General features: G+C 42.4%; 1 protein-coding gene across 1 annotated transcript; it reads right to left on the bottom strand.

Annotated features, from left to right (window-relative positions):
* Window positions 1-476: 476 nt before the first annotated feature.
* Window positions 477-12,221, bottom strand: pou6f1 (POU class 6 homeobox 1). Its single transcript, XM_086105251.1, is given in 13 exon segments — window positions 477-2,469; window positions 3,490-3,658; window positions 3,751-3,886; window positions 3,982-4,215; window positions 5,643-5,771; window positions 5,864-6,129; window positions 7,152-7,380; window positions 7,608-7,747; window positions 7,834-8,014; window positions 8,745-8,787; window positions 8,789-8,824; window positions 11,223-11,302; window positions 11,870-12,221. Coding segments are annotated over 12 exon segments (1,935 nt in total). The 5' UTR covers window positions 11,249-11,302; window positions 11,870-12,221; the 3' UTR covers window positions 477-2,123.
* Between the last annotated feature and the right edge of the window lie 144 nt (window positions 12,222-12,365).

Raw genomic sequence — 12,365 nt, 5'->3', positions numbered from 1 at the left:
AGTTTCAACATTTTTCATTGGGTTGAATATGCGTGTGAATGATTATTTGACGACATGTATTTTTTAATCAGTTAATTTACCTCATTAGAATTACAAGAACTATTTTATTGGGTATTGGGGTTTTTTTTTGCTAGAATTTTGCTTTTACCCCACCAAATTTGTTAATTATAATGTCTTTCTTAATATTGCTTTATCAATTTATCTCATTAAACTATGTTAGACTTTTATTAATTACAATCAATAACAGAGAATTAACACGCAATATTCTATTATTAAATAATATTTTACACAATTTAACTTCTTTTAACGTCATCTACAAAAGATGTGGCCCATCTGTCTGGTTGAAAAATCAAACGTGGCCCTCGAGCAAGTTTTTCTGCACCTGCTCCAGTCAGAATCAATCCAAATAAAACCATCACCTCCACAGAGATCAGTTGGCACAAACCTGAAAATGTATAACCACAAAACAACAATCATTAATTAGTAAAGACAGTTTATTTACATTTTACAAAAAAACAAAAACAAATCCTCACTTCTTGCAAAGGCTTGCCATTCCAGTCAAGCAAAAGAAGTTATAGATACCATATTTTTCATATTTAGTTTTTTTTTATAATTTAGTTTGATGTTATTTAACAACATTTCATCTTTCTATAAAGCACACCGCAAGCAAAATGAAGCTTATTTAGCATCTAATAGACGTATGATCTCAGAATAGCAAAAAACAAAACTTGCCTATTGTATGGCATTTTGTTTTCATCTTCAGATCTACCATGATTCATATTTAATCTGCATAACAGTAACTGCTCTGTGTTGAGAGTGTTGCTACATTTCAATATCGAAATACTGTAAAGTCAGAAATACATAAAGCCCCTCAACATGGCTGTCATTTTTGCAGTACAAAATAATTCATAAAATGTTGTAACCCCCTCAGGTGTTAATAAAGTGCAAAGAATCCTTGACAATTAATATACAAGTTAAACATAACTGTCAGTTAGAAGTGGGGACAAAATCCTCCATTACATGCAACACACTCACTCAAGTTTACATTACACATAACTCGTACGCAATTCCATCGACTTAATTTATACTGGAACCATTGTATTTATCTAAAATATGAAGGTGTAGGGCGGTTTTGAAAGTTAAATTGTTAATAATTGTTTTTATAAAACAAAGAACACATCTGACTTGAGATGAAGAGCATGGTTTGTTATCACTGAAAAAAAGACAGCGAAGGCACAAAAACCAGCAATACATTGTGACGAAATCATTCAAGTTAATGGCAAACTGTACTTAAATTTGAATCAGTGGTCATGTATGCAAACGCCAAAAATTAACGCAGCAACGTCAAACATCAACAACGAGTATGAAAGTACTTATTTTAAAAAAATAATAATAATCAACACAGTTGACTTCAGTTTTTATGATTATCAAAAATACCAAACAGATGATTGTCCCTGACTGGTTGCAGGATTGTGTTGTGGCTGCACTGACAAGCCGCGAATGGAATCGGCTATAAACTTGATACAGTGGAACCTCTGAAGTCACTCGGAGTTGGAGTATTTTTGCCCATGCCATGGTTAAACTGTCACCATAAAAATACCATTGTCAACGGCATCGGCAAAGGAACCGTTTCACATTCTTAACTGTTATACAAGTGTAAAATAATTTAGTCACTGTAAAACAACAGTCCTACTTTTGACACCGAGTGATGTCAAATGTGGTGTTGACAGTGGAGTCTGATCTCAAAATGACCACAAACAGCTAAAGAAAAAGCTAAATACGCCCCACAGCTCTTCTCATGTTACAAGCTGACCCCAGGGTTCTTCGCAGTCATCTCGCATTCCGACTTTGATATTTTGTGCAACTCTTGCAGGTGGTTTTCCTAAAAAGAACATTGGTATCTTCCACATTAGAGGTTTCACTGTACTCAAATATGAACGATAATGCCACTAAACATATTTATGGAACTTACCTGTGTGTTATCATGAATAGGAGGACCATGCACACATACACTCAGTCTTAGACCCCAAAGACTCACTTTAGTACTCTATTTGCACTGAATCTTAGATTATATGTAACTTCACGTTCTTATATTAACAGCCAAATTTGCAAGATTCCATTTTCTACTGGACCTGGAAAATGTTGATCTTGCTCGTGTTTTTCAGCGTCTGTCGCCGGTTGCAGAACCAAACCCGCACCACCTCTCGGTCGTAGTTCAGCTCCTTTGCGATTTCCGTGATCTCCTGGCCTGTCGGCAGTGAGTTCTTCTCAAAGTAGGAGTTGAGGACTTCGATTGCTTGAGGCGTAAAACTGGTGCGCCGCTTGCGTTTCTTCGACGGCTCGCCGCCAACAAATTCCATCAGGTTCTGCTGGCCCTTCTGATTCCAGTGCTCGGCCTCGGCAAGCCATTTCTCCAACACTGGCTTCAACTTCTGAGCACTCTTCGGGGTGATGTCCAGCTTTTCAAATCTGCAGCAGACAGATTTTTCATTCAACAAATCAACACAGACCTTTTTTAGGAAAAATTACAACATTTGCATTAACGTTGCTGTAGGAAGGACGAATGACAAAAATGATCCTCTGTGTCCTTGTGTGACTTGATATTTAATATTTTAAAAATGAATACATACAGTATTTAATAGGTTTTATAATAATTATAATTTATTATTCACAATTTTATGATACAGTCAGTGCCAAAAGTCACTGTGACGTAACCCTAGATGATGAAAAGACAGCAGTACTGTATTGTTACAAACATGAAAGCCGTGATTTTTTTTTTAACATTTAGATAAAAAATGTTGACCCTATGAAATTTGCTCAAATGAACATGTTCAGGGTTACTATTTTTAAAAAATAGTGATGAAATTCTATGAAAATATTGGTGAATACCTCATGGTCAGAGCCTATCCCACTTGTTTCTGCATCTGCCCAACAACAGGTGATACATTTTTAATGTGGTTTGACTATTCCATACGAGATTTACTCTTAATTTTAGGGAAGTTAAAGAAACACACCTACGAAGAGACTTGAAACCTCAATCTAATGATCAGAAATACATTTTCTCCATGAGGCTGTCACGTTGCAGCTCACCTTTATTCTGGGTTTGGTCACATGACATTCGTGAAGGCAAGCCTGAAGGACACGTGACGTCGATTTCAGGCAACCCCACTTAGGCAACATTATTCAGAATACCATGTTAAGATTCGTGGGGGCACATCAAAACTATGATCGCAAAGAAAATGTTTGAAATGACTTGCGCTACAACAACTACAATTTTCGCAACATTAAGTTGCGTAGAACCCAAAGCATGAGCTCAACAAAGCATGCTGTTACAATTACATACTAGATGAACAACACAGACCGTTGTGAAAGTTTTACCAGGTTGATGAATGACTTTGGTACCTTGGGAGGATTTAACTGTCAATTTTCCTTACCAATAAAAAAGTGTTAAATGCTCTTCCCTGTTTGCAAAAAAAGATGAGAATTCACCTGCAAATGGCAGATTGGCTGTAGGCCGGGCCCTCTGTAGCAGTCAGAGCCTGTCCCACTTGAGTCTGTGTCAGTCCCAACGAGAGCCGACGGATTTTGAAATTCTTGGCAAACTCTCGTATTTCTTCCAGATTGATGCCCTCCTCACTGCTAGCGGGCTGATGGGTCTCTGTCAGAGTGGGAGGAATACATATGGTACATAAAACTGAAATGTACATAGTACTGATTTTATGTTTGCATCAAAGGAGCAGATGGACGTACTGCTGACAAGCTGGCCCACTTTTGCCATATCGCCACAGGTGATGGGGAGCGATGAGGATGGCGAGGTGGTGCTCTTGAGTATCGACGGCTGTGGGGCTATGACAATCGGCAATTGGGTGGCAGCTGTTGCCGGTGCCTTGCGAGGGATCATGTACAAACAGGAAAAATCTGAAACATTTTGCAAGGCAAAGATGCAAAGCACCGGTAAGGAAGACACAGAATCCCGTGTACCTGGGTGGTTGGTTTGGAAGGTGTGGGTGTGACAGCGGGTTTGGGAAGAACAGCAGCAGAAGCTGCTACCGCGGCGGCTCCGTTCCCAACCGCGGCAAAAATCTGACCCTGGGTGTTCAGGAGTAACTGCGGAGTGACCGTCTGGACCTGCAGACCCTGGAGGGGGAGGGTCGAAGTGGCGGCCCCCCCAGCCAGGGAGGCTGGGTTCACCAGCAAAGGAAGAGTTCCGATAACCTGGGAACAGTGTAAGAAGATGTCTCATGGGTCGAACTTAAGCAAAAAAAAAAAAAAACAACAACAACCTTCTGATTAGCACGCATTAGAGAAACTGTCAAAATTGGATTTTGAGTGAGACTGAAAAGGTATTTTTCAGGGCTCTACCAGTCACAAAGATGATACTACCATTTATAGATTTATATCAAGGCACAAAAGAAAAAGAGTCATACCACTGAATAAACTGCAAAGATGACCACAATGTGTACCACTAAAATGTTCTATACTTATGTATTTGATCCATCCTTTAACAGAGAATTCAATTATTTTAAGAAGGACAACATGTTGATGGAGCTGTATTGTGGAATTTTCCACCAGATATTCGGACTTAACTCTTCATTTTAGGAAAATGACTTAACATGACCACAAAGAGACTTGAAGCGCGATTTGCTGACAAAAGGTCAGACACCTTATCCATTACGACAGACGGCACATAATTGCCATGGGGTTTGTCAGGAACATGTCCAAATCTCCCATTATACATCCCACTGTGCCAACACAACCACCACCGCGCTATTGCACGGCTATTAACGAAACAAAACGCATGATATCACTGCTAATTAATACCTGTCTTAAGTAAATTAATCAGCTCATTACAGTATTTTAAGGGAATTAAAGACGCGCATCAAAAAAGAGACTCGAACTTTTGATCCAAAGTCATACACCTTATCCATTAGGCGACGCCGTCGAGAGACAACTGTGACATTGTTTGGCAAGTTTGTCCGTCAGTGGTCGAACTGATGACACGCATCCCTAAGCATGTGCTTATGCACAAGAAATCGTGCCATGCCGAAATATACTCGGCCATCTGAACTGGGGCCTGGACAGCAGACAGTGCTTCAGGATGGGAAAAGATTGGCTAGTATTCGTCATTGTGGCCACAGCACACTTCTCTTTTCCAGAATGAGGATGCATGCTAACTGCGCCCTGTAACATCATGCCCGCTGTCCCACAGTATGAATTGCCTAGTGTGAAGAAGTCAGTGTCAGTCAATTCTTCAAGGTGTTAAAATAGCTCCAAGTGGTTTTATTACATGTCAGCTGCAGATGTTGTGAAAGCGCCATAGAAATAAAAATGTATTGTATATTACATATGGCAATGTCATTGGTACATGATGTGGTCATGCAAAGGTTTAATTCTGAGGTTGGCAAATAAATGCTGCTACCACTCGTGAAAATACAATGGAATTTGAACTGCCCACTTAAAACTGAGTGACTAAAAAAGAGGTGGATATTAAGTTTGCTGCAATTCTTTATCCTTTGTGTACTATTACAGATGAACGTCAGTGGCCCATTGCTAAGACACCTGGGAACGCTAAAATGTGGTGGAAACATGAATAAAGTTTGGCCACTTAAAAACTGTATCCCCTGATTGAGGTCCAGACCAACCTGTCCTTGTGTGGTGGTCAGGATCTGACTGGTGATGCCTGCCATGTTGGACATGGCATTGGTGATAATGGGACTGGAGGTGAGGGAACTCAGAAACTGGGTATGCGCTCCCAGCGATGCAGCGTTGATCTGAGCAGAAGAACATGATGTTTTGAATGAACAACTGAAAAGTAAAGGTACGCGCAATAGTCAGAGGTAAATCTCAGTTTCGGCTTCCATACAAGTGCGGGATTGATCGCGAGTCCTGCCGTCTGCAGCGCAGCCGCCGAAATGTTGGACTGGCAGGGCACACCTGAGGGTGGCGTGGCTTGAGCCATGACCTCTTGAGCAGCCGAAATGATCGCGGCTGGTGTCGACTGAGACGTCAAGCCAATGCAAGGTTGCTGCAAGGCTGTTTGCACCGGCTGAATGGCACCTGCTGGATGCTGGAACACCGCCTGCGTGCTGGTTTGTAGCGGAGGCTGAACTGAATTGAGAACCGTCGCAGCTGTGGGGGAAAATGACCAAGAGGTAAGTCAAAAAGATTATCGCCAAAATGATGATCACAATTATTTAGGTCCATATTGTAATCATGATAATTGCCGGTATTCATCATGTTCTGTAAAATATCTAGTACAGTGAAACTCCTCGACAACGAAACCTACATGGGCGAAAATACCTCCTAGTGTGAAAAAAATTTCATGCATGAAAGCCATTCCCACTTTTCTGCTCCCCCTACAACGAAAAGTCCCCCTGTTCCGTTTTGCGAAATCTTTTTCTCTGCTCTTGCCTCGCAACGAGATTCACTACAACGAAAACAAGCCTTCTGCAAAAGTCTAATCCAACCTCAGCATGCCACAGCGACCTCTACTGCTTTGTTCTGAAACGGCAACAGCAACCACCCCACTGGTTTACACATGCGCAGTAGTATAGGAAGTATTTGTTTGAGATACAGCATGAACGTCGCATTGCTAAAATGGCGACCAAACGGACCTTTGCATAGGAGTTAAGAAAAGAAAAGCTTTCACGCTGGAAGACAGGATAAAGGTAATAAAAATGAAAGATGGAGGAAGTAAAATAAAAGACATTATGCAAGAAATTGATGTCAGTGAAAGTAAATGCTGATCGTAAATGTCCTTCCCTTTTTTTCTTTCTACGCTGGCTATATAAAGTGTCAAATAAGTCTATGCTCATTCTTATGCACTATTGGAATAAAAATAAAAACTACACATACACGTTTTTTGTGTATGTTCGTGTTTACGTCTGAGATCAAATTTGCTACAGTGAAAAGTCCCCTGTTGTGAAAAATGTCTTGCTGCAAACATGATTTCGTTGTAGAGGAGTTTCACTGGACTACTACTACTACTACTACTACTTTCCAACAAACAATATGTTCACACTTTTCAGGGCAAAATGAAACTTGGCCCACAACATCAAAGCATCAGAGTTGGTGTTGACCCACATGCACCATTCAAATCTCAGTTGGCAACATTATCATTGTCGACCGTCATGACTCATGATGATCATTACCTTGAAGCCCAGCAAAGGGCAGCTTAAGGAGGTTTGCCGGCTGGGTGGCGGCGGCGGCAAGTCCAGACAGAGTGGCCACATTGGTGGTAGGCAGGGTGAGAACAGCCAGACCCCCCTGACCACCGATGGAGCCTGCCATACTGATGGGGATGAGCAGGGGCTGGCCCAGGGAGCCTGTCTGGGCCAACATGCCAGTCATCAGGGTGGCCAGATTTTCTTGTGACAAAACCTGTGTGGTAAAATAGCACAATAACTCAGATGATGTCAGGATACTCCTTAAGCCCTGCACACTGTAAAAAAATACATAGTGTGTAAATTTGGGGGCTAAAAAGTAATCCGAGTTGGAACAATTGTATGCGCATGTGTATGCGTGCAGTTATGTTCGGGATCAACCTTTCCTTAATAATTTCTTAACCATGTTAAAAATTTGTAAATTGTGAACGTCTAAAGCCGTACCTGCGGACAAGCTTGCACAGTGACGGGCACGGTGGCCGCGGGAGGCTGCGCCAAGGACACGCTGATGGGTACAGTCGGACTGAGGCTTTGGACGGCATCGGATGGCGCCTCTCCTGATGCCGCCTGCTGTTTGCCAGCTACTGCAGGAGCACAGCGGGTGAGGTGGCAAGGCTGCCGTATCACATTGACGCGCGAATTGAAAATCAAAAGTGTGGCTTCAGCTTACCAACTCCCCCTGTGTTCTGGGGTCCGGCATGGTCATCTCGTGGCCGGCTACCCTCAGCTTGGGCCCCTGCTTCCTCTCTTTTGCTCTCACTTCTCTTCCCTTCTTGTACCGATGAAGGCAAAGACGCATCAACCTCAACCTCTAGCACACGTAAAGTCTCATGGCCAGACATCACGATGACCTGAAGATGAAGGGACGATCTAGTATGAAACAGAAGACTGATGCACATTTTAGTCTGTTCCACTGATCTTTCAAAATTCGGAGACGGACAAACTACAAAGCTCATTCACAGTTAGCACCCACGTGAGACCATTATGCTGCATTCAAGAGAGGCTGGAAAGTCGCAAGTATCACACTTGGAGCTTACAAGGCTTAACCTGAAAGGATTCCAGTTGAAGATAAATGGATGACAACGACAGCAAGCAGTGGACTGCTCAAGGCAAATTTTCAGCTGCCATACAACTCAGCGTTGGGAGAAATTTGGGGGAGGAAATAAGCCTCTCAAATCTCACCGTCATCGTGGAACTGAACAAGTAAAACTTAATGCAGTGATTTTGTAGCAATTTAGAATGATTAACAATCAGTCACTCCATCAATTGACTATGATGCCCATCACTGTTTTCCAAGTGTGTAAAACCGACAGGGAGGAATTGGGCCGCATTTGTCTGATGCTGAACTTAATTTACAACAACAGCACTCCGTCTGACTTTGCGAAACTTGATTTGATACAATTTGGGCTGTGTTTTCTTCTGAGAAGTTGCATTCAGACTAAACCACGAATTTGATTTCAAGGAAACACAAATGTGAAAGGTTGAGATGTGAGATGAATGGAGAACAAGGTGGGGAGAGAGAGAGAGAGAGAGAGAGAGAGGGTGTCAGAGCGAGAGAGAGAGAGAAAAGGGCATGCATACCTGGTTGCCTCTGGCAGGGAATTTCAAATGGCAGGGTTTAAATGGCTGAAAAAAGACTTCTGCGCTCAGACAGTGAACAGCTAAAGGAGGACAAAGATGCCGAGCATGTTAAAATACAAATGAGGAGAGCATGAGTACAGCAACATGAACAAACATTGGTAAGCACCAGCCAACAACCAGCTCAAGCAGTGTTTTCTTTCAAACATCCCTTGGCACACCAGTACAGAGCAATCCTTCCCATCCACACACAACAGCTGTTTTTAGACCATGAAAAAAGCAAAGTGCTGCAGGGTGGAATTTATCATACATAAAGCATACAAAGTAGGACAGGGAGTCAATGACGATGCCATTTTTTTTCTCACAATTTTGCAAAAGAGATATCTATGTAAACTTGAAAGCGGGGTTGTCCAAACTCTTTCTTTCAAGAAAAACAAACAGGAGGAAGGACCACTTTTCCAAAACCAACACTTTTAATTCATTCAGCTATCAGATTAACATATTTGAGGCAATTTTATATGTATACATATATATATATGTATACATATATATATATGTTAGTTAGTTAGCTAACTAACTAACTAACTAACTAACTAACATATATATCCCCCCCTCCCCATATCTGCACCGGATATCCGCCTGAGGTGGGTATCCACATCCCACAGCACACCACCAAACAAAAATTCGGATAAACAGGTTAATTCCACCTCTTTCCATCGAATGGGAGAGCATTATATTGCTCTACCTGTCACTGTATGTCAATGACACACATTTGTTACAAAAACATTTCTGGGGGTGGGCCGGAACCTCCCACGTCTCAATTTGGTAGAGTTCATCTTTTTTTTCCTCGAGTGCCAGCTTATTCACCTAACCATAGCAACAATAGTTCATGCTATGCTCAAGAGTAATTTACGGCCAACGCAGGAAGGCCATCCATTCATCCATCCATTTTCTGAACAGCTTTATCCGAACGAGGGTCGCGGGGTGTGCTGGAGCCTATCCCGGCTGTCTTCGGGTAGTAGGTGGGGGACACCCTGAACCGGTTGCCAGTCAATCGCCGGGCACACAGAGACAAACAACCATCCGCGCTCACACTCACACCTAGGACCAATTTGGAGTGTTCAATCAGCCTGCCATGCATGTTTTTGGAATGTGGGAGGAAACCAGAGTACCCGGAGAAAACCCACGCAGGCAAGGGGAGAACATGCAAACTCCAGAGAGGAAGGCCGGAGATGGGGGTAAGAAGAGCCAACCTCAAAATAAACTTTACCTTCCCAATTAATACTATATGGGCATCACTCCCTTGGTGCGCTTTTATCTTGAAGTTGTTCACGCTAGTGTGTCAAGGTGTAATGGCTGACTTGACTCATCTTCCAGACTCTGGGCTGTCACAAACTGTTGCTATCGATGTCAACAACACAACATCGTGCTGAAATTATGTTCAATCACTAATTAAGGGCACTAAAAAATAAAATAAAAAGACATAATTACGCTGAGACTGTATTGTACGGCGCCTGTTGCCAGCAATAGCCGATAACAGGGTTAGCCACTAGCAGCTAGCAAGAGGTGTCTGATTACTATTCAAAGGCAGTTTTAATTGAGCTAAGTGACACCGCATTTTGATGCTAACAGCTCGACACAGTGGCCATTCCTACGGATCACTGTTTAACAAACCTGGCCGACTCCAGCGTGTTGTTTTAGCCAGCAAAATCGCTCATGGCACTGATGTCATTTTGTCTCAAGACATTTGTTTAAATATGGAAAACATATACAGTATGTAAATGATAATTGATTTACTGTATTTATATGAACATTTATCATGTTTAAAATGTTTCATTTAAATGTTTAAAAATATTGTCCTGTTTGTTTCTTGATTCAGTTGAGTAGGATATCCACATACCAAAATATTCTGCAGCCCAAGTGTGGTGTGTGTTAAAAATTATTTTTTGACCGCAATCGGCTCAGAAAACTGTCAGAGACAACAATTGTAAATGGCAAACTTTTGTAATATTTACAATCACATATCTTTATGCGTGTGGTAAACAGAGTTTGGCCAATCACTGACTCCGTGACATCAGACGGAAGAATCGCCAGGTAGGAAGCAACCTGAAGCTTGTGCTGTTAGTCAAGTCAAGTCAAGTACAACTTTATTGTCAAATGTGCTGTACAGCACAGATGAAATTTCTTCCCTCCCAAGACAACATGCAACAAGCGGAGACGCCATCAAAAGAAAATAGCAAAATAATACAAGACAACACATAAGACACAGACAATCGTGCAATCTGAACCACTTTCCTGCATACACTTTGTTGTCTGAAGCTGTTATAGATGAAAGAGGAGCGAATTAAAGTGTCCTTCGCCGAGTGAAAAGTGCACATTTAGGAAATTACACTATTGGAATTTCATTCCAAATTCTGTATGCGTTCTGCATGTATATCTCAAGTGTCTGCAGAAGTAGAAGGTCTTTGGAAAGTGAGTTACCTGCTCGTTGACAGCAAGCGGAGCATCTCTGACAGGACGGTCCTGGGGCTTCATTGCTTGGCTGTAACACCTCTATCCTCCTGGGTTGCAAATAAACAGTCAAATATGTCTCTTTGAAGATACTCATTTAAATGGAAACACATGGAACGTTTGGTATTCTTGGCTATTTGTGGGGCAGACTATTTAGAGGGACCTATAAACAGGCCCCACTGTGTTGCACTTGGCTGCAGAGGAGATGGGGGGCTGGAGGACTTCCACTGATAACGGGCATGAGGTGAATGCAAAAATTGAAAGCCAAAACGAAAATCGGGGTGACGCTTTCGCTGCCACCGAGGTGCAGTTCAGACATGCGGATGTGCCAAAAGTTGAGCGGGTGTTAATGGTCTCGCCGCCATGCGCCACCCCTCCGTTCGAACCAATAAAAGTCTCGTCGGTCACTTTAGGACATCACCACTAGACTGCCATATTCGCCGTTATGAATCGGTCTCTCTTTATCATAAATATATAAATTATGCTAATTGCGAGCATTGCATATTAACCCAAACTCATTTCCTGTCGCAGTTTAACTGCTGCGCGCGAACGAGTTGACAAGAGTCGTGCTTTTTATGATTATTTTTTCTTTTGTCATTTGTAAACAGAAAACTTACCGGTTCTAGAAGATCCTTGTCACAGTTTGGTTCAGTCGCAGCTAATTAAAAATGCATCTCAGCTCCCAGACAGGCGCAGTGGCTGGACACACAAAAGCCATTTGCATTGATAAGAAGGAGGGCTGCAATGTTTTGGGGAATCTGGCCTCTTGCGTCGCCTCGCCGCGATGCCAACACTTCGGCTCATCCCTCCCACCCTCCAAAAAAAGCCTTCGGGCGCCTCACAAGCTCCCATGTGAGGCACAAAGTCGGTGGGAATCGCCAGAAATGTGCCCTTTTCGCCACTACGTCATGAACATAATTTATGCAAGAAAAAAATCTTGCATTGAAAATGTCTGCCGCGAGTTGAGAGGCGCCGTGGCGCTCTTAAAGGGCCAGCACAGCGAATATGGTCCAGACACGGGCGCTTGCAAGTGTGCGTAATGTTACCATCAACTCACTTACCGGGACTCTTCCCTGTTTCACTTTAGTTTCAAGTACGAAGGTATACTTCACT

This window comes from Hippocampus guttulatus, chromosome 1 (genome assembly GCF_054856545.1).
Source record: "Hippocampus guttulatus isolate MCC_2025c chromosome 1, RoL_Hgut_1.0, whole genome shotgun sequence".
In the NCBI taxonomy this organism is placed as follows: domain Eukaryota; kingdom Metazoa; phylum Chordata; class Actinopteri; order Syngnathiformes; family Syngnathidae; genus Hippocampus; species Hippocampus guttulatus.
Note: the sequence above shows the minus strand (reverse complement) of the source record. Positions and strands in the feature narration are given on the sequence as shown.